Source organism: Mollisia scopiformis (genome assembly GCF_001500285.1).
Source record: "Mollisia scopiformis unplaced genomic scaffold LY89scaffold_5, whole genome shotgun sequence".
Lineage (NCBI taxonomy): Eukaryota > Fungi > Ascomycota > Leotiomycetes > Helotiales > Mollisiaceae > Mollisia > Mollisia scopiformis.
In genome coordinates, this window is record NW_017263585.1 from 624,014 (window position 1) to 648,262 (window position 24,249).

Here is a 24,249-nt window from a genome sequence, read left to right on the forward strand (position 1 = left end):
TATACGCATAATGGCAACTCTGCTACTATTGTGTTTTCGTCTACCAAGGCTACCACACTTGGGGTCAAATCCCACGCCTTTCTTCAGAAACCTTCCTTCCTCAACTTTCAAGATTCTTCTTTTCCAAACAATTTTCTGCGCAGATCACCTCACATCTTCTGGCTGTGTGCGCTCTTGTTCCTGGATCTTGCGTTTCAGTATCCTACTGCCAACTGATTCTTCATTGTACCCACATCCTACTGTCCTCATCCTCTTTGAATACTCTGTTGATCAGAGATATTCAAGATGCCGATGATGAGAGCAACGAGAGCAAGGGAGGACGACGAAGATGAATACGAACGTCCTACCAAGCGTACAAAGCTTTCCGATGCTGCTACCCTCGAATCAGAAGACGAATACCACTGCAACAGCGAACCTTCACCATGTTGCTACGCATTTCCTTGCATCTGCCCCGCAGGCCTCCAGCATCCTTGGGCAGTCGATTCGATGGACAGCGGCTACAACAGCAACGTCTCGTCTCCCTCCGAAACCGATCGAAACACCAGCCGCCGTCTCTCCTCCGACGATTATCCCACCCCACGAGAACTCGAAGCCGATAGAGCCCGCAGAGCCCACAAGAAGAAGAAGGACAGGAAGCACAGGAGAGACAAGAAGGAGAAGAGCAAGACAAGAACCGTCATATACGATAAGGATGGCTTGCAGGTCATGCCTCATGTCAAACTCGAGCGACCGAAGCGCAAGTACAACTGGTCTATCTGGTTCGACGGATACAATGACGAGGCCGACTTCTTGAAGAGGAAAGGAATTGAGATTCGGCAGCAAAATCAAGAAGGAAAGGCGAGCAAGAAGAGACACACCCCAGCACCCGAGCCCACGAAGGCGGACGATCGCGAGACCAAGGACGAGTTCGAGAGATGGCAATATATGACCGAGCATGGCTTCAAGTCCAAACCCTGCCCCAAGATCTACCTACCTGGCTACTGGCGAAGAGTTGCCGACGATAGCAAGGAGCTGGACTTCCTCAAGGACTCTGCGAAGGAACATTATGCAGCACAATCAGGAGACCGATGGTGGCAGATGTTTGATTACGCCGAAGGCTTCATCAACAAGGCCGAGCAGATTGGCTGGGAGAAGCATATACACGATAACAGAGAGAGAGCACGACGATCTGTATGGCACAACAAGAAGTTCTTTCAACACAAAGAGAGTTGCAAGAGTGCGAATCCGTTCCACAAATCACGGCTGCGGGAGATGAAGTCTAACGAAGCTCGAGAATCGACTCAACCGCGGACGAGCCACTTGCGCTGGCAAGTCAAGGATGGGTTCAAGAGTGGATTGGCGGCGGCGGCGGTTTCTGTGGACGACTTTGAAGCTATTGAGAACGAGAGCGAGGCTGAGACTGTCATTGAAGGTGGTGAGGAAGGTGATAGTGACTCGGAGAGTTTGTCTGGTGAGAGTGATAAGGACGCGGATGAATAAGAGCTTCTCGGGAGCGGACTTGGAGTCTGGGAGACGTAATTTGAATGGAAGTCTGTTGTTGATGGAGTTTGATGATAATGCAGAGCTGAGCGAATTGGTTGGAGCATAGATAACGCAGAAATCAACTGGATTTCTGCCTCGGCAAACCACTCGATGCCCTCGAATCGTGTATAATACTGCATTACTCAAATGACTTCATCTCTCTCTCTCACTCCCTAAATAGAAGAAGGATAAACAACAAGGACATAACTAAGCAACAAGTATCTTGAGTTCAAAGCATAAAGGATAAAGCAACTGAAAACACCAACACCGAGACTGGTCTGTTCAAGCGCAGAATCAACGTTCACCAACAACTCTTCCTTCAAGAACAACACACGCACTTCCATTGCAAATAAACAGACGAATAAACAACACCCCTCACCACGCATCATCACAATTTTTGTCATCGACAACTTCAAAAACGTCCAGACGAAAACTGAAGTCCCTACCTTATGACTTCAGAGTCTCATCTCACGCCAAACCACCTCTCAGATCTCGAAGCCCCCATCCCCTCGTTTCCCCGGCACATAGAGGTACCGTCAGTAGTCGACATCCAAAGGAAGTGTCTGAAAACACCTTGGAAAGAGAGAACGCTGCAATTTACCTATGTGTCTCCCAAACATCGTTCTAGCCTAGCCAGGTTGGTTTCGTGATAATTACTTTTGCTCAAGAGACAAGAATACCTATGTTTGTTTAAGTCTTAGGAAAAGTAAAGTACCTTCTACTATGTGAAGTACACCAAGAGACAAGACCACATTTGCTCATGTAAAGTGTTGTGAAAATGCTCTACAATTAACAAATAACAAATAACGTGAATGGTATAGGCAGAGCAATGCGAGAATGCTACATCTGCCCACTCGTCGAAGTCTCGCAACCACGCCGTGCATTCAAACAACACCATACCTACTCCTCTCCATCACAGCACAAAACCTCCGATGCACATAAAAGCACCTACAAAAGAACATAATCTCGTATTCGAGTCTCTGTTGACGCTTTCAGCAGGTATGCTATATAGGTATGTATGCTAGCTGGCTATGCTACACCATCATCGATAATCCTTCGCGTGGTCCCCTTTCATATTCACCCTTCCTTCGCTTCCTCCCTCCATGGTATCCTAAAGACCCATCCACCCCCATTCTTCAAAGCAAAACAAAAGAGAGAGATTGACTGTTGAAAACTCCCAAACGCCATACAAGTGCCATCATATCGTCTCGTGAAGAAGAGGAAATCACGAGGCTCCTCTCCACGCTAAGTCCAGCAAGCAGCACGAGGTTCCCTCCCCCAAACACCGAAGCCCAGAGCCCACGCACGCCATATCGTACCATCAACCCCTCTCTGACATCCAGAATGTCATGAGCGAGCTCTGGGCCGCGATCCAGATCCGTCTTCTTCTCTCGTTCTGTTTGGTCTCTGCGCGTGGCTTTGACTCCTCTCCCTCGCTCTATCTTCCGCAACCGTTTCATTGTAGCTTGGTATAGGCGGAGGTGTGCTCTTCCTTCTAACTAATGGCGCTCTCTCGCTATCAGAGCTGCCTCGTGGACTGCTTGCATTCGATGCCTGCGGACTCGTGTATTCGGGAGGAGGTTGCGTGTGATCATGCAGTCCTAGCCCAACATTTGCAGGCGTCACTGTGCTTATCCCGCTTTCCACCGCTCCGGCAGAAGCACTCGACTCCCCAGGTTCGTCATTAGAAGGGATATGTGTGAGGTGTGCGAGAGAAATATCGGTAGGCGAGCGTACAGGGCCAGGACTCGTTGGTGGCCCATATCTGAAATTCCCACTTCGTGTTCGTCCATGTCGAGGATCTGGGTAATGGCCTTGACTGCTTTGTGACCCCTCTCTACCAGCCTCAAGCAAAATACTGCCCTGCTCACTCCCATATGGCGGAGGTGGAGCCAAACTGCCAGTCATTGGAGCAAGACCCCATTTCTTGACATTTGCCTCGATGAACACAAATCCTGATTGCCCAAAATTTACATGCACTGTGCATGGTCCATTGGCACCGACTGCAGGAAACAAATTCTGCGATTTCAGCCCATGTGCCACATCTTCCAACTTCTTTCCATTTCGCGTGAAGAAGATCGTGCCTGTCCGCGGTCGATATCCAACACCGATAACATCTCCCTGCACAAATTGCGGTCCATAAGTCGGTCCGCTAAATGGTTGATTATATCTTCGATGTCCGGTCGAGGTATAGGCAACCGAATACTTATGCCAACCTAATCACGCATCAGTTTCAAATCCATACCTCACTCCAAGAATAGCATACCAGGTAATCTGAACAGCGGATACGGCTTTGTACACACGCCTATGCTAATCAACGTCGACTCCGGCTTATCATAGATCTTGCTCTCCCAGTAATAAACCTCGTTCTGCTTCGGAATCGGTAAGTTCGTCAGCGTCGAACATTCCGAATCAAAGAACTCGATTTCCGTCCTCCCTTCCACAAAGCAATTCGCAATCTCCAACTCGGGCTCGAACTCCCAAGCCGAGACACCCTTCTCTTGAATCGCCAGATATTGAGAAAGTGAGATATCTGTCGGTAACGAGTCGGGAGGATTGGCTTGGATAAACGCTGTAGTTCCAATACATTAGTATCTTCACTCTCTCTGCAAGTCTAGATAGAATATGTGAAATGTACCTTTCGCACGCAAATACTCCTGCCGCTGGATGTCATCCATAGACTCCAGCGCCTCATTCTCATCTCTCAAGAACGCCTGCTCGTCGTCAAACTCGCCGGGCCTCCCAATCCGATCAAGCAGGATCCTCCCACTGCTGGTATACCGGAAGAAGTAGACGATGAGAAATATAAACGCAATCAAGACAGCTGACCCAAACGAGGACAGCAGTCCGATCATGACTCCATTGATGGTAGAATCATTGCGCATTATCCGCACCTCGCTGTCGATCGGGTTGAAGGACGAGGTATCTTGGCTGGCGAGCAGGGCTTGGATCTTGGCCTGGGCTTCGGAGGTGACGGTCGAGAGGAAGAGAGAAGACGTCGTTGTTGATGGGCTCGCGGGTTTGAGGATCGTAGACAGCGTCGTCGACCCCTGCAGACCGTCCATCTTGGATACTTCTCTCGTCTTGCCAGCAGCAGCGCTCGATCGTGATGTGGTGCCGCCAGCTATCTATCGGTCGTTGTTGTCGTTGTCGTGGTGGTCGTCAGTCCGTCAGTATCTAAGCGGCGGAAATGCGATACGCTCCGACTGTTCCAGCCCAGAGGATTCCAGATATCGTGAAGGAGCCTCGCTCTCGGCCAGCGAGGTAGATGTGGAATGGGTATCGTAGTAGGGGAGGGAAGAGTCGAGGATTTGTTGTGGTCGTGCTACAGTGAGGTCGTGGAGGAGGAGGTGACAGAAGGTATGGCCTAGTCTTCTTGGTGGCGTCGACGTGGTGTGGATAGGCTGACCGCAAACAAGTCAAGTCTCGAGCCACTACGTACCGAGCCCAAAACTCAATGCGATTAACATTCGATGTCTGATCGAATTCTAGAATAACAAGAAAAATCTTCTTTGATCACACAATCAGTCGTTGAATCATCATCAGGACATGGTATTATTCTCTTTCGGTCGAGGAGCATACATATTCTGATGCTCACTTCCGTGTTTGGTTTGAACCATTTCTTGTCTCACAAATGCGAGGCACAGCACAGGACAGCACAGGATAGCACCAGCCTCCCTCTCCAACTGTTAGACAACAACAATACCTTTCTAGTATATTGTATTGAATAAAAAAAAGAAGGCTGGGATCATTCATTCATCTAGCCTTCGTGGTGCTCTTTCGGGGTTCTACATTTACATCATACCCACATTTGTCAGATCTTAAAACCCCACCTAGAATAGGCTTCGGCGTCCGACAAATTTTGGGATCCTAGATAACATGCTTCTTCGGGAGCATTACTGCAGTGTAGATCTTGAGAGGAGAGCAGGGGCTGCCGTGAAATTAATTTCTCCTATGCAAGAAGCTAGGGAGCATGCAGTGGTCCTGAATAAGCAGGTCTTTGAACTTAGCGAAATTCCACTGAAGTACAGTATTCACTTGCTTTTCTTTGTGGCTCTTGCAAGAAATTCTAGCATGCGTATACGTGTATCGCTTCGCAATAGGTGACAACATATTGCTAGGCAGCTATGCAGGAGATAGAAGGAATATGTTTCCTGCCTTCAAGCTAAGATAAGCCGACGTCAATGCAACAACTATTCATCTTGTTGATTCGCAACGTAAATTCATTGCCATGACCCAATCTTCTAGGTCGTCTATTATTCCCACCATCGTACCAAAGCCGTTTCTCTCATCATCTCTCATATCGGCCATGCATTTCAGGTAACACTTCGTCCAGCCATGGCTTGTCATAGCACCGCCCATTATCATTCCCATCCACAACTCCCATCCTATCAACCCTCCATCTCCAAATCTTCATCAGCGGCAGCACCACTTTTCTTCTTCCTCTCCTCCGACCTCTCCTTAGTCTTCTTCTTCGCCTCCTCAATCCACCTCTCATAAGCCCCGTCTCCCTCCTTCAGTTTCTCCCCAATAACACCCTTCAACACCTCCCCCGCAAACCCCACAAAATTATGTCTCCTCAAAGCGTTCTCAAACTGCCACTCATTCCTCTTCTGCTCCTCCCTCATCAACATCTCCACATCCCCCACCTCCCTCGCCCTCGCCCTCAAATCCCTCACCATCGCCAGCAAATTAAACCTAATCTCCGTAGCCGGATACCTCTCAATCCGCCTCTGCAGCACCGGAATAACCTTCTCACAGAACTCCCCCTCCTCACACGCCCCATGAGAGATCGGCGCCGGCTGCAACCCATCCAGCTCATACAACACCCCGTTCACCGGCGTGTACGCGATGAAATGATACACATCATCGTCCTCGGTCGCCGTCCTTTGCGTCTCATCCACAAACGGACTGCTCTTCGCAAAACTATTATGCACATCCCTAATCAGCTCCGAGTTACTGAGCGCCTCGCCGCGAAACTCCGCCGGGAACCCCGCCGTGAACTCCTTGAACTCGCTCAGGTCCCGCCCAACCTCGATCTCGCCGTCCTTGTTCAGCAGCACGGACAGCAGCGCTTGCGTCCCGCACGCATTCTGGATTGTCTGCGCGGCGAACCACAGGTTCTCGGTGGCGGCGTGGTCGTAGCTCCCGTCTTTCGGTGTCCCGTCCGTGTTCGCTTTCTCGCCTGTGGGATATTTGAAGAGGAATATGACGCCGTAGACGGGGGATAATTGTCGGAGGTACGAAGCATCGAGTGCGATCAGTTCTTCGAACTGTACATCCTTGACACCCAAGTTCGTAAGTAGGAACGTAAACACTCCCTAGAAACATCCGCGTTAGCTTCAATCTTCGTTGTGGATATTGAGCAAGGAAGTAAATACTAACAGCATCCGATTCGACTTTTCGAATTTAAAAAATTAGTAAATGAGAACCTCAAGATAATTTGTGCGGGGTGTGGTGGTAAGACTTACTCGTATTCCAACCTCCACTCATCTTGAGCAGCCCAGATCTTGCATGCAAACCTTCTTTCTCGTGGAGTGGGGGTTTGCGGCGGATGTGGGGAAATTTTTTGAGGCTCGTACCTTTTCTTTGGGAGCTGCTCGACGCGATTTCGGCGTAGGTAATCCACGCTAACAATGCGACCACGTGATTGCCGTGCTCAGACAAGGGGAAAAGGCCGCTGATTGAGCCTCAGTTGACGTCGAGTCGTGAGGATCCACTAGGATCGACCTGTCTACGGCAAGTTCCTCCCACACCCTCAAGGTTAAGATCATGACCATGGTTCATGGAAAGTATCGTGAAAGGTTAAACCAACCCCTTGCTCACAAAAGTTCCTGACTCGCACCAAACCATACCTGAGTACTAGAACTGCACTTCACTTGTCGAGGGCAATCAAATTGGAAAATTAAAGCCATGCTTTATTCATACTCTACACATCTTTGTTGCTTGAATGACGCTCTTGAAACCAGCATTACAGATTCCCGCTATGTCTAACGCCTTCCTTCCATTTTCCCTTTCCTTCAAAAACATTAACATGCCTGAGCTCATACAGCAGCTCTTCAAAAACTCCATTTCCATGCAAATGCTGTGGTATCTATAAGGACCGTGGGGTATTGGGTATATAAGGATCGTGGGTACTAGTATTCGTACATGAATATCATAGCAAAACATCGTAAGGGTCGTTAAAGCCGTTAAACAACAGATCTTAAGGAGAGTCGTAAGGTGGTGGTAACAATATTATTAGGTGTATGAGATTCGTATAATCTCAAGGGGCCGCGTAAAAATCTGGTCGTCATCGTGAGGTCTGAGGAATTAATTCTCACGGCCTTTTCCCTTTCCTGAGGGGTCGGCCGGAGAGGGATTGCGAGGAGGATAACTTGGAAGGGACGGAATTTGAGGTAATTGATGCATCGGCTGCATCCGTGGCGAGGGCGTGTGTGGCCCAAACTTGATTTGATCCTCGAAAGGAGATCGTGGCTCGAATTTGAAGACGGGGGTGGTCCTGGGCGAGATGTTAAATCCTTTCGTCCGATAATTATATCCACACGGTGGTCGGGAGCACAAACCCGCCGAAATTCGAGCCTGGGCCCTGTGTATCATAGAGGGCAAAATCATCCCCATGATCACTGTAAACAATCGATCCTTCCCCAAAGTTGGAAGATGCTGGGCTATGGTATCCTCCATATCCACTGGGAGAAGGTATTCCAAGATAGTGCCCAGTGAATGGATCCAAGGTCAAGGGACTAACCGCTGTGGCAGACATAGGGTCGGGAGGCATAGTCATCAAGTGTTCTTGGCTGTATGTGAACGCAGGATTGCCATAGGGTGACAGCGACAAGCTTGTTGGATAGCTCTCGGCCATGGAGAAATCATGGGTGGGAAAGCTTGGGAACGAAGCAGTCCTCTCTGGTTGAACCCATCCCATGCGGCTTCTGAAGCTTGAGACCATATCAATTGGATACTCCATGAGATTGAGTGGAGTCTGCATGTTGGAGTCGAGAGCTTGCGAGACGTTGATCGAGAACAACCTTCGTGCGATTTCTTCAATTGGTCCCAATGACAGACTCCCAAAGTAGGCAGCACCAACTTCAGGAAAGAGAGGCTCCACAACCAATGCCACAGTGTAGTAGTGTGCAAGAATAATCAAAGCGGATGGAGATCCTCGAGTCTGCTGCAGGAACATGACTGGTAGCCAAAACAACCAAGCACGAAGAGGGTTGAGCATCTCGAATCGCTGAGCAGCAGTATGATTTGGCGAGACCTTTCGAACACCCCTGACGAAGCTCATCAACTGTTGGATAGCCTTCACATCTTCATTGTTTGCCTTCAGATGTGTTTCGACTTTCTGAAGCTGGGCATAAGCTCGCTGCAAAGCATCCAAATCTTGCTTTCGTGGATTGCTAAGCTTTCTTGAGCCAGGGGCTGGAGATGGAGGCGCTGTCGGGAAGGTGCTCTGCTCGGCAATGAAATCTCCGAATTGAGATTCGTTTTTCCATGGTTGCATGGCGTCGATGACCTGTGAGACGGTTAGCCACATGTATCTCAATCGTTGGTGGTTCCACAACTTACCGAAGAAGTTCCGTGCATCAATTGAGTCCATCCACGCCTGTGTAGCAGTCAGCATATGTTACTAGGGATTATGTCAGATCTTCACCGACCATTCTGTTGCTTGCCAAGACAAGAGCAAAGAGGCAGCAAGTACAGCATCGGAGTTTTCAGGCGTGAATTGTCCAATTGCCTCATGAAGTCCCTTCAAGGCGACCCCACGGTGCTCATAAGCCATATTAGCTGTCAATGGGCAGTCCGTCAGCCATGCAAGATGAGTTGCAGAAAGCGCTAGCAACGCATGCATGACAAAGGCATAATCACTTCCGATCTTGAGGAAACTAATCATTTGTCAGCCACCATCAGCCTCTGAAATATATTTCCCCATGCAGGCTATGGCACTTACAGCGGGATTTGCCGAGTCCAGATGGTAAAATTGCTCGCATCGTGGAGTCCGAGTTCGCTGGACACGGAAGCAACATGGTGGATGAGGCGAAGGTCTTCGAAAGAGAAGAATTGCGGAGCTGGTGCTGGGTAAATGTAAAGATCTGGAAACGGGAAGTTTCCAGTCTGTTGCCAGCGTTCAATCTCAGCCTCGATTTCCGGAGTCCACAACAGATCTGCTTTCTCTGGAGTTGCGGCTCTCTCTTCTTGAATAGGCATATCCATGTACGGACAACGACAGTTGTGCTTGGTGCAATTTCGACTGTGAGTCTTGTGTTAGTATTGGGTCAGTCGATGATCCAAGGATTGTTGACTTGCCATTGGGGAAAATTCTCATCACAACGGATGTGTCGACGTTTGCACGTCTCACAACCTTTACGAGACTTGGTATGGCTACAATCATGTAAGTGATTAAGGATCATTAAGTGTTCGAGGGCAACTTACCTCCGACGAGGAGGTCCACCACCGGGTCCGGCCATTGCAACGAGGCTGAAGAAGTAGAAGTAAGAAAGAAGACGACGAGGCTTGAACGAGTGAAAGCCGTCGACGAATGTTCGAGTCTTAAATTTGATCGACTATCGAGGTGATGACGAGGTTGATGAAGAAGATGAGTAAGGGGTGGATCAGGTACCAAGAAGTGTTAATGAACTCCGAGGCGGCCGGGTATATGTATAACTGATTCGGTCAAGCGAGTGTGGTGGTAAGGCTGCACGATCTAGGTGGGGATATTTGCTGTTACAACACAGCCAGTCGATATATGAAGGCGCAGCGGCTGGAACGCAACGTAGCTGCTGTTCTGAGAACCGGAGAAGGCTGTCGTGGTAGTGGGAGGTGGAGCCCGGTACAAAGTAGTAAGCAGAAACCGTTGTGCTGTGCTTGTGTACTCAGAGATCCTGAACTAGTGATGAGATGGGGTCACACAAGTTCTTCCAGATGGGTTTGATCAACGAAGGTGAGCCAAGGCTGTGGATGGGGGGGGGGGGGTCGTCTTATCCTCCGAAGGCTTGCTGAAGTCGTGAAGGCTGAGTATTTTTCGTCCTGGGGCTACGCAACGCAAAAGCGAATGACAGGAGCCAACGAGGGCTTCCTAATAGCAGAGTGCACAAAGCGAATGTGGTGGGTTTTGAGCCTGAAGGCTGGAGTTGTCTGGTCTTTTCAATGATCCTGCAAACACATGTTGAACTGGCGATGCTCCCAGCTTAATAGTCGGACGTGGGTGGTGGCAGAATCGCTGGAAGGGGGAAGGCGTGAGGAGGGTGGCTCAAGCAGAGGAAGGCGCTTGCATTGTTAGTGCTGCATACGGGATGGGCCAGGGAAAGGGTGGTGGTAACGTTAGGTGGAGCATCCCAGGGACGCCGGCCTGGTCAGGCGTAGCAGCTGCTCACTGGTAAGGACTAACAAGCACTGGGAGGAGACATCGGTAGGGAATATGTACGAGCATGATGTTTTAGTGGCAGTTGCTATGAACCACCGTGGGTGTGAGCGTGAGCCCTCTGGGTGTGGGAAACACGCCGTACCGTTTCAGCATCTTCTCTGAGGCACGACGACCAGGACGGGGGGAGACCGTGTTTGACGGGCTTGGCATGACGGGCAGACCACGACTGGGACCGCTAGGACATCAACAGCCCAAAAAGGAACATCAGAAAGGCAGGTCCTGACTGGGGGGAGCTTGATGCTGCTGGGGAGGCAAGTCGGGGATTATTCGATGTCATCGTCGTGAATAGTAGCCGGCGCAGAAACAGTAACCACCGTAGCCGGAGCCGTAGTCGAAATGATTGATTCATTATTGGTAGTGGTTGTGGTTGTGGCAGCGCAATTGACGGAAAAATATATTTACCGCATTGGGCCAGCACTGTCGGCGGGTCCAATCAATGCACTGGTGCTTACCACTGTCATTGGTCGTCATCATGGTGTGTGCAATCCACGATCCAGCAGTTGGCTCAATCGGCCGCCGAGGGGCGTTGGTGAGAATGTGAAAATTGGTCAGAAGCCTAAAAGCGTGGTTTTGGTGGTGAGGTGAGTAAAGTGAGCGAGCGAGTGAGTGAGTATTCGGAATAAGCTGTGCTGTGCTGTGTCGAACAGGGCAGGGCAGGGCAGGGGTCAGTGGTGAGCAACTGAGTCTACTAGTAAAAGGTAGCGGCCGAGAAGTGGGTGGAGGTGGATGGTGTGGTGTGGTGTGGTGTGCAATTCCAAAAATAAGTTTGACTTGCCATTGGCAAACCCAACTAACTGGAATCTTCTTCTCTGCTCTTGCGTTCCCTTTCGCACCATTCCTTACAGTACCCACCAGAGTCTACTTACAGTCTTTTGTGATTGTCCGGGGTCCTGTCGGACGATCGAATTAGATCACTCCAGCAGTTCACAGCTATTCAGACCTCATACTGTACAGTAGAAATATAGTTCGCGGACCCGGAGACAGCGGAGACCACACGAGAAGGGACAAGACTCAAGGGTTTGGCACCTGGTGCACCCTGGGCAGACAGGCTGTCACTGCTGCCATTCCGAGTGCATCACGCTGGAGAACCCTGGGGGGGAGGGGTTGCTGTGCTGTTTCTCATGCTCTGTTCATGGTTGCCTAACCTCGCGGGCCGAGGACTGGATACCAAGTCTGGGATGGTACTGTACAGTACAGAGAAATAATGACAGTAAGTAGAGTGGAATGTAAGTACATGGTTGTTTGTCTCTTTGATGGCGCGTGCGCTGCATGGGTGTGGTGCAACATCAGAAAAGTTCGCTTGAGCGCTTGAGGTCAGTTCTCTTTTACTCCGCCTCCCCAGGCTAGACCGCTTTCCATCAAGATCGGTGATGTGCCCCAGGTAACCTGGTCAGGCATGGGCTGCCGAACCAGGAGACACACCACTGCAGGCTGCGAAGCGAGAGAGAAAAGGTGTGTGGAATGCTTTCTCGTCTCTTGATACGTGCGCACTTTCTCGTGTCCATTTTTATCTTTCCCGCCCAAGGAGCAAAGAACGTCATGTGGAATCTCACACTCCCGTGACTGTCTTCATGGTCAAACCTCCTAGTACTTATCTTTAAGCCTCGAAGATCAGGGATCCGAGTCTGATTGGCGGCATGGACGCTCAAACTGAGAAAGCCAAGTCTCGGATGGCGGACCACAGGACAACCCGTCAAGCCGGAAAGGCTCGAAAGGGGCCATAATTGCGAAACGATGATCTACGATGAGGTACAGCAACTCACCGCGAAGACTTAACTCGCTGACTGACAGCGGATGTATGTCTTATCCCTGTCCGACGACCCCTTTTTGTCATTCTCATGCAAAGAGGCGTGAGTTGCCGAGTGGGAGGCCGTTGACGATCTCGGCTCATACCTTGCTCATCCGCTTCATAATGCTTGCGGCACGTTTTGGGTGGCAGCATCACTACGTGAAGAAGAAGCACATGTTTGCTCTTTGCCGGTTGGAACCTGAGCTGTCGAAATAGCCGAAAAGCCTCATAAACTCTAAATGGCCTTCTTAATTCTGCTTCGGAATAGAATACTCGCGGCTCCCAGAATTGTGGACGGCGATAGAAGATTCTCCGTAACCTTCCAAAGCACTCTTGAACATGACTTAAAAACTCTATTAAGCTTTAACCTCCTAGTCATTCGTTCAGTCCGGAGAAAACATGACCTGCCCCATTGGACCTAAACTAACCTCGAGGCTGTTCAGGATGGTACCGCCAAGACTTCAAATTGGTGTCAACGGCCACTCCGGAGTATATCCCGTATACCAGCCCGCTAGAGGACTTGGGTTTAGGATCCAGTACGGCTCAGGGTCTCCTAGCGGATTCACTCGTGAAACGCCGTATTCCACGGTGGAATCCAGCACTTGCTCCGCCGAAGTTGCAGCGGGAGAGCTTGAGCTTAACCAGTTTGTCGGCGCCTCGTCCACATCAAAATTGGCAAGTGGAAGCTGAGTCTACCGATGTCTAACGAGTTACCTAGAGCAGGATAGTGCCGGCAAGTAAGGAGGCTCAGATCTTGGAGATCTCAGGTCCCATCTCACTTCTGAACCCCTAGACGTCATGCGTGCTTAGGAAAATGGCCGGACCATCCCAATTACCGCCTTTGGTACGTAAAAAGGATCCTCGAGAGGCGGCGTGCCGAAGCTGTAACTTGAGCTGACACACGAGCAATGATCAATGGTAATCACGAAACCCATATTTCAAGAATGTTCATGGTTCTTCGCCTCTCAATAATTTTCTGATATTTCATGCATCGTCAGACCGAGGCTCGTTCGCGTGAGCAGTGGTTGGCGATCGGTGCATAATGCCACGGGAGGCTAGTGCAAATGCAGCCAAGTGTGTCTTGGTTCAGCACTGGGAGGTCCCTGCAAGCTATATTTAGTGTGGGCCAGCTCGTCTAATCTTCTAGAAGCTTTGTGAAAATCCCGAAAAAAGCTGTAAATGCGACCACTGCGCAGCACGCGAAGAGTACTACCGATACAACGTAGCATCTTTGGCTGAGCTGCAAATCGCCATTATTTGAACTCTTGCCTCCAGCTTGTGCACGCTGTACGAAGTACCGCCGAGAATGATATATTGGAATTGTCAGATCTGATATCATAGTTGAGCATGCGCTGGTTATTTCTGGCGGGTATGTCGTGCTGTGTCCTGAGTGGCACGCTGTCGCCGTACATCGCGGGGACTGAGTAATCAAAAGAAAAGTCGAAGCTTTGAAGGCATTCGCAATGCCACTTCGACATTGGTAGCCCACTTAGACCAGTCTTGGTATTGCCATGATCATGCTTGAGAGCAAGCGACTTCGAGCTGCGAGTGACGCTTGTCCTTGGCATTGGCATGCGGCAAAGGAAATGCCTCCTCGTATGTACAACCTTGTTTACCAGGAACACCATCTCGGTCTCCGATCCGCGTACAGCGCACGATGAAAACGGTTTGCATGATCTCTTGAGTGTTCAAGCTATCTATGATCCTTTCAGTAATGCTGTGGGATGAAGAGACATGAATTCGCATGCACGCTGTTGTAGCCGATTCCCTGACCAGATCGGGAACATTTGCGTTCTCCTTGAATCAGCCGACAAGAAAGCGGTGAAGACTGGGACTTGATCTTTTTCGTTGTCAGAGACGCGAGGACCCACGGCACGGCCAAGCTTTTGAAGGTGGCATCACACTGCAGAAACGCCATGGTCCAGCGCACACAAGAGGAGAACTTAAGCCCTAGTTGCCGATGAGAAACTGGGGGTTGCCACAAAGCGAGCCAGTCCCAGCCTCGCGATTTATCTGGAAGATCTTGAGATTGAAACGGCCGGAATACATGCCCAAAGGAGAGATGTACCCGCGCAGCTCTAAAACTTCCTTTTAGAGATGTCCTCTCGCAGTCGCAGGGAGGTCCATCAACCCAAACGACAACTCGAGCATCGAGACGGCGGCCAGATGAGGCATCATGTGGACGTATCAATTTTTTTGGGCCAAGCAAGCAAACGAGCAAGCAATTATGAAGACCAAGAATTCGGTTCGAACAGACCAGTCACGCGGCTTCGCGGCATTCTTGGCTGATACTATATTGGTGCCTGATGTCTGATGTTTCCGGTGCGTCTTAGACAATGATCGTGGGATAGCTTCGTTTGGACCGTACAAGAATGCTGCTCTTCCCTCTGGGTCTTGGGGGTGTATCTGCTGGTCGTTGACTCGCTGCGGTTGGGAGCGAGCCGGGCGGTGAGGGGCAAGGCGAGCAGTCTGCATGCATGCATGCATCAACATATGGCCTTACAGCTGGGAGATGGATCTCGTGGCCATTCTTGAGCGACGGCTCGTTTGGTGTTGTGCATATTGGGGTGCGGAAGAAGAGATCCTGAAGCTTCAGAAGGCGTTGTGGTGGTACATCGTCTCCAGCCAGAAGGGAGCAGATGTCGAATCAGAGAAAGGTGTTGACAGTGGAGGCTGGTGGAAGGGACGCGCACACAACCTTTCCTCATCCTTCTTTTCATTTTCATCCATTCATTCTTCTCTTGCGGTCGCCGTCTCTGGATTTCCTCCGATTCTTGACCCGGAACGGCAAACGACAAGGAGTGGAAGAGCAAGGGAAGAGCGCCAAGCAAAAAGGCCAAGCTTTTGGAAGCGTGACAAAGAATGAGGTAGCGTGAGTTTAAATGAGCTATAATTAGCAGCGTCGACGGGCAAATGCTGCTTTCCCATCTGCCCACCGCTTCCCGTCCAAGAACATACTGTACTGTACTTACACCTGCCTTCAATATTCTCTATCTCCGCTGGTGCCGTGCTCTCCTGCCCTATCATCATACTCTATCCTCTCGTTTTTCTCTCCAAGCCTTTGCTGTCTTCGGTACGGAATGACAGTGCGCTTCCTCCATAACCCTCCTCATGTCTCTCGCTTCTCAGTTCATCATCAGGTCATGTCATGGCACACATCATATGGCCTGCTTTACCATCTGTAATAACGCCGAGCACATGAAAAAAAGGAACGACGAGCATAGGACGTAGTAATCCTCACAACGCCCATCGCTGCGGCTACTCCGAATGGCTTCTTACATTTGTGTTCATGAATCCTCCATTACTTGATAATGGCAAGTGAGAAATGTCCGCGTAACACATGACGATCTCTGACACCGAAGGAGCCGATGAGCCGATGCTATCGGAGAAGCATCCGAAGGCTTTGCAAGACTTGGAGGAGAGAAGAAGATCTTCGCTCGACACTCCTGGATCAATCTGGCTGTTCGGCGCTCGCATTGAGGTATTCTCACCTAAGTGGATAAGTCGAGGTACAGTTCAATGCAGTCCCTGCCACTTCTTACCCCTACAAGCCGGGTACGAAAGTCGTTGTGGCTGCATTCGCACCAACGACTCTTTCTCTCTCGCGCACTATTCTCCTTGCTCTACGCCCATAACCCATCAAGCAAGGGTTCATCGTGGTCATCGAAGAAGCATCGAAGCAGCCTCAACGGCTTTAAATAGCAACGGAACATCACAAATCACTGTCATGCATATGACGCCCGGGGAAAACAATATATGCAACAACAAACACCTCTCTCACATATCAATGACTCCACTTCACGGCCCGCAAGAACCATATCTGGAGTCTTGGCACGACACTTGAGAAGTCACACCTCCACTCATACATGCAGAGACAGAGGCAGACTGCTCACTCATCATTCGCAGGCCTGTGAGTAAGGTTCCAGCAGAGCAAAGCCAAAGTCAAGACGTGGTGTCATCAAATGAGAGTCTCGGGAATTGATTTCACCGCGCCAAGCCTTCCTCACGGAACAGTTCCCTTCGCTGCAGCTCGTCTCCAAATGCGGTTCCCAGCAAAGAGGAGTTCGACATGACATCCCGACGGCCAACCTCCCAATTGCCTTGCTGCACCAATATTCCCTTCAGGTTACACTAAATATTATCTTTCGAACACAATTCTTCGTTTTCATACTACCGTAGCATATTGCAGTGCCTGCATGCAGAGGTGCAGTTCTAGAACCTCTTTGCATCTGCGAATCTGCGGGGTAATTGTACCACCAACATACCCAGCATTCTAACGGATTACTCCTAATGAATATCTCAATCTCCTGTGCGACTGTTCTGCTTGATCATGCAGAGATATTTTCATCTGAAGACCCTGACATGTAAGACTTCAGATGAATAACATTCCCTGTCGTTTAGTCATCCTTTCTTTTGGCGCGAGTTATAGATTACTGAGGCTATGCTTCCCCCACGAACCACCTCACTATGATTTGTTCTCGAACAGAGTTGTTCACACAGGCCATTCCACTCTTCAGCCAGCCAGGCAGCAGTAATTGTACCTTCGCGTTTTACTAGAATCCTCTTCACATCCTGAACGAGCTGCCCAATACAATCTTGGACGCCGTGGCGGGGACAGTGCAGCTTCCTCGCCTTCCCCCTTTTCCTCTCCCCAATCACTCGCTTCCATATGGCCCGAACAGCACAGCCAGACACAGAGCCAGCAGATTCAATACCGCCGAGATGCACCACATCGCCCATCAACGAGGCTGAGTTCTTTCCATTACTCTTTCTCGCCCAATTAAAACCCCCAATCCGTGTTATATCATTTAGACATTATTGCCATCGTCCTAATCCTTCGTCTCTCGATGCTTCGTTTCAGCCTGCCAAGCTTTTGCGGCGTTTGAGTTTACTGTTACGTTGTTTCTCAGTAGGGGGAAAGGCGTGGCCGAAGCATTGATCAGCCGGTGAGAAACAAGCACGGCGTGACGCTACGCAAGAATGCACAGCGCAACAAAAGCATATCGCGTCGTCAGCAGTTTCACGATTTGAGAGTAATGAATGGAGATCAAATAGATGAAGGCAGACTTGAAAGGACCACCCATGGAAAGCGGTGAGGAATAGGACGTTAAAGCGTCAAGAGATGATGCAGTACGGTGATGGGTTGGGATGAAGACGGGAGATCGAATCATATCTCCTGATGCAGTCGTTGTGATCTTCGTCAGAGATACGAACCAGTACGCCGGGGAACGCATGATGAAGAGGCAGAAATAACAACAACCCAATACTCTTACTTCAGGATAGAGAATATTGACCGAATGTCAGATACGAGCAAGACATCCTCTGCACTGTCTATTCAGTTGCTATTCGGAGCCACCGCCTTCTCTGTCGATTCATTGTGACTCTTCGAAGCATCAAGACTTGGACAGACAATCCACTTCGAAAGAGGCCCGATTGAGACCCTGAAAGTTTTCAGTATGCCATGTCAAGCTTCCAGCAGAAGCACTTAATCTTCACCTTGGACAGGCGCCTTTTTCTTCCTGAAGCTAAGCTCAGCCACAAGATCATCAAGTCTTCAATGTGGACCACCTCCAAACGCTCCCAAGTCTTTTCAAAATCACTAGACCATTCAAGCTGAGTTTTGTGAACAAACCAGCATCTCAGTCTTTGATCTACACAATACGAGAAACTCTTTCCTTCGCGCTGACCACTGCCACAACCTCCTGCACTACATCATCAGTAGCATCATCCCAAAGACCCTCTTTCCCGAAGATCTGTAGATCATTGACGCTCGATCATGGCAGTACTCAGACCCTGAACTTCCTACCAAGAAAGCACATCATATTCCATCCAGCAACTTCTCGCGAGCCACAAGTGTGAAACAACGGATACTACCAGCATCCACATCTACAGACCCTCTTTGTCGAGGATTTGAAGATCATCAAGGCTCATTCATGGCAGTACCGAAATCCTCAACTTCCTTCTAACTTCGTACATTGACAACTCAGCAACTTCTGACGAGCCTGACGTTAGCAGACCAAGATCCGCAACTACACTGCCGGTAGCAACGTCCCATCAGGAAAACCCTCTTTTCCGCGGATCACTGAGGCTCATTCACGAACTCTAAATCTCGCTCAAGAAAGCCTCCTCTTTCGCTTCTCCTTCTCTATCTAGCAACGTCTGGCGAGCCACAAGTCTAGCACACCAAGCAGCCTCCACTTCCGAAAGACGTTCTTTCCTAATTCTGCAGTTCATTGAGGCTCATCTAAAACACTACACCAACTCTAAATCTTCTCCAAGAGGAATAGGACCCTCTTTCTCTTCTCTACCAAGGAACTTCTCGCGAGCCACATGTCTAAAACAATGGATACCAAGTCCGTCACTACCCTATACTATGAGCAAAGTTGCCACTGGTAACAGACTAGCTAACAAGTGCAAGTGCCAGAATTCACCTTACCCGCTGGTAAACGTCTCTATCCTCTGCTTTCTCTCGCTCGCACTCTCTCCACTCTTTCTAGTTCAGACGACTACCCACATCATCAACCGCCACTACGCCAAATACCGAGCCGCCGTCACCAAACCGACCGAATCTTGTCCCATCATTGAGGTAAATCCCTCAGTTTCCTTATTAGCTTACCCGCCAACTCCCTCCGTCCGTCCACCCTTTAAGTTTCTCCAGGAGCGAGTACCGAGCTCGTTTTCGCATTCGAGGTTTATAGCGAACGTGGAGCTTAGTTCACGAACAGATCAAATTTTTTGACCCTATTTCTTCAAGCTACCGGCCGGTGTCCCGGTCCAAAACTAAACTCTAATTTAGAGAGAACGAAAGGGATTTGACGGATCGGAGAGTGAGGCTGAAGAAGTACCGCAGAGAAGGATGTGGGTTGATTGGTGCGCGTGTGGAGGCGATTGACTTCATGGACGGCAGTGAGTGTTTTTCGTGCCAAGGCTGAAGGCGGAAGGCGGTGGGTGAGGATAGAGATTGTTGGTGATAGGTGAGGATACAAAAGAGAGAGAAGTAGAGGTACCTAGGTAGATTCGGACATTCAACTTCGGATGTTGAACAAGACCCGCGGTTGTTGGGAACGAGAAAAGGATGTACAGAAGAAGATAGATACGGCGCGGCGAGAACATTTTTTAAATGTACTAGAATGAATCAATAATTGAGAAAACGCCGTATGCAATTCTCCAATCCCAAGGGTATTGCTTAACTAAACCTATCTAACTAGCTGTGTGTTATCTACCTACTTGCGCTGCACGAATATCAGTATCCTTCCTTTCCATAACCCATTGAGCAGATCGCCATCATGTAGCAAGATCCTAGGTTTCTCTTTCTTTCCTGGTGACAGTAGATCTCAAGCATGTCTTTCTCAAACCCTGCTCTCCATCCCGAAGCAAAATATCTACCATCTAATGCCCTGCCTGAAGGTAAGACAAGATAGTGCAAAGATTCTCCCGCCCAGATCCATGCTCAGTGCAAGTCGAATGCCAGATAGATCCAATCAGCACCCAGCTAAAACGCAACGCAACCACAATGCTATTTTTCTCTTGCTTGCTCGCCGTGCCGTATCGTCCAGATCATGATAAGATGAAGGACAGTAAACCATGTCGCTGAAACCAAAGCCCGAAGTAAAGCAAGATCCCATCCGTTGCGCCTTATCCTTGCTGCTAGAAAAACTTCAATTGGCGGTACGTTCGATATACCCTATCTACAAAGTGAAATTCGTGCGGAGGAGGCTGACATCAGTTGGTGAAACTGAAGAGGCGAGGAAGGCGTTGATGTCTGTCATCGACTTGTAAACGTCGAGGGTCTGTATTGTGTCAGTAGCTGCTGGTGTTGCGCGTAGAATCGATAACTTACATGCTGGAAGAGTTTCTGCAGATCCGCCGTCAGAGGCGTCTTGTAGCTCTCTTCCATCTTGTACCTCGCAATCGCCGTGAACAATCTCGCCAGATCTTTCTCCATTGCTGAAGGATTATCTAGCACGACAAGACAGAAGCCTTTGAAAGCAGATGCTTTCTCGATCGTATAGTCAACCGTGCTGATGGACTTCAGAAACGGCTCCGAGAATGTGAGTATGTGTGGTGCCATAACCGCATGATTCTCGAGACATAGTCGGCCCAGAGCTATGGCTACATTTTCGTTGACAGATTTTGGTACCTCGGGGTTACTCAATATCTCCAAGTACCGGGAAAGCAACTGAGGAACGTATGGCTCCATGCCCTTGCCATACTGGATTGAGGTCTCACCTGCAGACCAGCATGCATTATTGACCACGCTGAAGTTCTCCTCAATCTGCTCATCTAGGATGGCATCCAAGTCAAGTTGCTTAATGAGGACGGGCAGCAAGGCAGGCAAGAACGGCTTTAATTGCGGGAAGACGTATTTTGCACAGTCTCCGAGCAGAGCATAGGATGATTGGCGCACCTCGTTTTCTGGGTCCTCCATACAGAACTGAAGTAGCTCAAAAAGGCTAGGATGCGAGCCGGATACGAGAGCTGCGGACTGTTTCTCGTCGACCGCCTGAATGATAGCGCTAAGGAGGTCCAAGCTTGTGATGAGAAAATCCTTGTCAGGAGTATCTAAAATTGGATTGTTAACTGCTGCAATGTACTCTTCCAAGTTCTGGTGGATGATCCTAATGCATCTCACGAAAACGGGTTGAGCGAATGGAGCGAATGATTCCGACAAAGCGGTGGCAACGTAAGACAGACACTCCAGGAGAGGGAACAACTCTCGCGACTGGTCAGAGACCCTGTGCCATCGATTGATGAGTGCTGGCATCAATGTGTCGATGAGCTCTTGTTGAGCTAACCCATGTCCGACATGTTCTGCTAGTGTTTGGACACAGTCGTACAGAATGAACATATTCCTGTCTTTGTACTTCTCGAAACACTGGACAAATTGGCGTATGATTGGCGCACAATATGGGGTAATAGAAGCTCCAGCTTTCTCTTCCAGGTGAGCAAACGCGGACGCGCCTGCCTCTTGTACCCTTTTATTGGAGTCCAGCATCTTCATGAGAATGCCTTCCATCATAGGTTCGAAGAACTGAGCTCGAAGAGCAGGAGTGTTCAGACTCGCGCCCCAGGCGGAATATCTGCCCAACGTCCAACAAGTAATTTGACGAACAAGAGGCTCAGGATCGGAGAGCAATGAAATCAGATACGGTACCAGCTCTGGCAGATGTGGTGTTACAACAGCCATACAACCTTCTGCAACAGCTCCCAAGGCGAGTACAGCAGCTTCTCGGTAAGGCCATTCCTCATGCTTCAAATTCGTCATCAAGTATGGCAGGATAGTCTCAAAGACAGGATTCTTGAAGTCGGTGGCGAAGACATCCAGTGCAGCTGCAGAGCATTTTCGCAAGTTCCATCTGTCCTCGGGATTTGCATCGTCGTCATCATCATCGAATTCCTCAATCTCTCCTTCATCTAAATCATCCTCTTCAGGGCCGCCTACTTTCACATAGCCGCCATTTGGGCTGCTTTCTGTGGCATCCTCGCCATTTGTGAGTCGAGCAGTCTTGCTCGTAGCAAACTTTGGCTTGATGTCTTGAATACGATCATCCTCTTCTGCATCGTCTGCACCGCCTTCGAGCATGGCAATATCTTCTTCGCTATATACCATACTCTCCAAGAGAACGGGGATGATCTTGTTAAGGTACGGCCCTAAAGATTGCCATAGTTCGCTGTGCTCTCCGACCGTTAACCAGAACTCAGCTGCGTCGCAAGCCAATTCTTCGTCCTCAATTTTTCGTTGTTGGGCAATCATGTAGTCCACCAAGCCTTCGATGTGCGGCAGAATCTTGTCTGGCCGAATCTCAACTATCTGCACGAAAGCTCTGCATACTTGACGTCGCACATCTGAGGATGGGTCGTTGGCAAGCTGGAAAAGACAATTGAGAAGCGTGTCCAAATTGCCGAGGAGGGCTTGTGGCTTTTGAGGGATGAACACATTGATGCTGCCGAGGGCTAAGGAGCGGATTTTAGGTTTGTCGCTGGCGGTGAATTCGATAAGTTTGGGTATGATGAAGCTGAGAGGTCGTTGTCCACCATAGTCCTTGTCCAGTGCTTTCTTGTTGTCTTCACAGACTTTGGCCAAGGCTGCCATGGCACCTTCTTGGGCTTCTGGGGTGACTGTACCTGCATCGTTTGCAACAAATGCCAGTAACTGGGGCAATATTTCCGGCCAGCCAAGAATCCCACCCCGACTGACAATTTCTGTAATAACATTGCCCGCGTAGCTGCGTATCGAAGCATTTTTGTCTTGTAATGCGAGTGGTACGGATGATCGGACAAGAGCAAGGCTGGCTGGTGGGATCGTCTTGTAACCTGTTCTGATGTTGTTCTTCAGCATCACAGCCGCCGCAGACCTGACAGCATGGTACTCCTCGGGGCTGTAACTCAATTCTGGTGGAACTTGAGAACTCGAGAAAAGGTATGTGAGGTAATTATTGATGTCTGGTGATTTCTTGGCTTCGTGGAGCATCTGAGGCGAAGGTGTACACATCAGTATATATTCAAAACCAAGGTTCTGGAAGCGCATGGCGCCGTATCAACTCACTTCCTCAGCATGCTTTTGCGCCGTCTTATTGTGCCCACTTAAAGAGTCCTTCAGAAACCCAGAGAGTTGCCTCAATGGTGCTGGGTCGGGTTGCCATGCCATGGCGAGAACCTGCCTCTGAGGGCCCTGTAGGTCGATTCTTACGGTGTCTGCAGGTACGCAGGGCAGAGATCAATTCGTCGCACAGAATACCTCGTACTTCAACATCTGTAGAAAGCCGGTCAGCGATGCTGAATCTCGTAGCAACACATGATTGCGAAAAATTGATTGGAAGAGGCAGGTACTGTACTTACGAATTAAAAGAACGAGTAACGTGTGGTAGGGATGTAGAACGACCTTTTTGTATGTGGACGGCAGTGTTTGCGAGCGCGTGGTTCGCCGCACCAAGAAAGGCTAAGGCTGCGGGTACTGGCGATTTCGCACGTCTCTCCTCAGCTTCAGATCGAAATTGAATGAGGAGAAGTTGAAGTTGAAGAGGAGAAAGGTGTTGGAAGGAGATCTCTCGCACCCCACCTCAAGGCTCAAGCAAGAAATTCGCGTAGCGAGATTTTCATGCCTCCGAAAAGTTTATTGGCCTATTGCCTAGGTAAGGTATATTTAAAAACGATGACCACTTCGGGTATGTATCATTAAGCACACGAACAAGATCTCTTTGACGATAGCTCCATATCATGATAAATTTCTGAGACATATTTGAGCAACCTGGCTCCCGAACGGTAGTGTTATTGAAGTATGCATTTCTACATCAAATTCGAGGAGGCTGGTTCACCTGTAATAACACCCAGTGTCACTTCATTCCCCATCCTTATCCCGAAAATACCTCTGAATTCAAGACTGGCGTGCTCAATCGGACAATTAGAAAGTGCTCACATGAACTCGGATCAGTTATGGGTTACACTCATCTCCTGCCGGCTACTAGAATTCCGCTAGGATGTCTGCTCTGCTGAGATTTAGACCCTCCGCATACAT

General features: G+C 49.5%; 5 protein-coding genes across 5 annotated transcripts; 2 read left to right on the top strand and 3 right to left on the bottom strand.

The window, feature by feature from the left end:
- Nucleotides 1–285: 285 nt before the first annotated feature.
- Nucleotides 286–1,479, top strand: LY89DRAFT_665541 (uncharacterized protein; the record flags this gene model as incomplete). The annotated part of the gene is made up of 1 exon (XM_018212851.1): nucleotides 286–1,479. One exon carries the CDS (start codon nucleotides 286–288, stop codon nucleotides 1,477–1,479), a length of 1,194 nt encoding a protein of 397 aa, XP_018075437.1.
- Nucleotides 1,480–2,868: 1,389 nt separating this feature from the next.
- LY89DRAFT_577205 (SPRY domain-containing protein) lies at nucleotides 2,869–4,406 on the bottom strand (the record flags this gene model as incomplete). The annotated part of the gene is made up of 3 exons (XM_018208877.1): nucleotides 2,869–3,737; nucleotides 3,788–4,093; nucleotides 4,160–4,406. 3 exons carry the CDS (start codon nucleotides 4,404–4,406, stop codon nucleotides 2,869–2,871), a joined length of 1,422 nt encoding a protein of 473 aa, XP_018075438.1.
- A 1,406-nt stretch (nucleotides 4,407–5,812) lies between these two features.
- On the bottom strand, nucleotides 5,813–9,989 carry LY89DRAFT_694715 (putative ubiquitin carboxyl-terminal hydrolase 2; the record flags this gene model as incomplete). Its single annotated transcript, XM_018216724.1, has 9 exons — nucleotides 5,813–5,909; nucleotides 5,977–6,842; nucleotides 7,845–8,042; nucleotides 8,270–9,037; nucleotides 9,091–9,127; nucleotides 9,180–9,407; nucleotides 9,473–9,772; nucleotides 9,829–9,903; nucleotides 9,955–9,989. The coding sequence occupies 9 exons, from the start codon at nucleotides 9,987–9,989 to the stop codon at nucleotides 5,813–5,815; spliced, it is 2,604 nt and encodes an 867-aa protein (XP_018075439.1).
- A 5,823-nt stretch (nucleotides 9,990–15,812) lies between these two features.
- On the top strand, nucleotides 15,813–16,857 carry LY89DRAFT_426166 (uncharacterized protein). Its single transcript, XM_018207436.1, has 2 exons — nucleotides 15,813–16,048; nucleotides 16,100–16,857. The coding sequence occupies exons 1-2, from the start codon at nucleotides 16,024–16,026 to the stop codon at nucleotides 16,576–16,578; spliced, it is 504 nt and encodes a 167-aa protein (XP_018075440.1). The 5' UTR covers nucleotides 15,813–16,023; the 3' UTR covers nucleotides 16,579–16,857.
- A 3,565-nt stretch (nucleotides 16,858–20,422) lies between these two features.
- Nucleotides 20,423–23,382, bottom strand: LY89DRAFT_694716 (ARM repeat-containing protein; the record flags this gene model as incomplete). The annotated part of the gene is made up of 3 exons (XM_018216725.1): nucleotides 20,423–20,524; nucleotides 20,575–23,205; nucleotides 23,281–23,382. 3 exons carry the CDS (start codon nucleotides 23,380–23,382, stop codon nucleotides 20,423–20,425), a joined length of 2,835 nt encoding a protein of 944 aa, XP_018075441.1.
- Nucleotides 23,383–24,249: the final 867 nt, after the last annotated feature.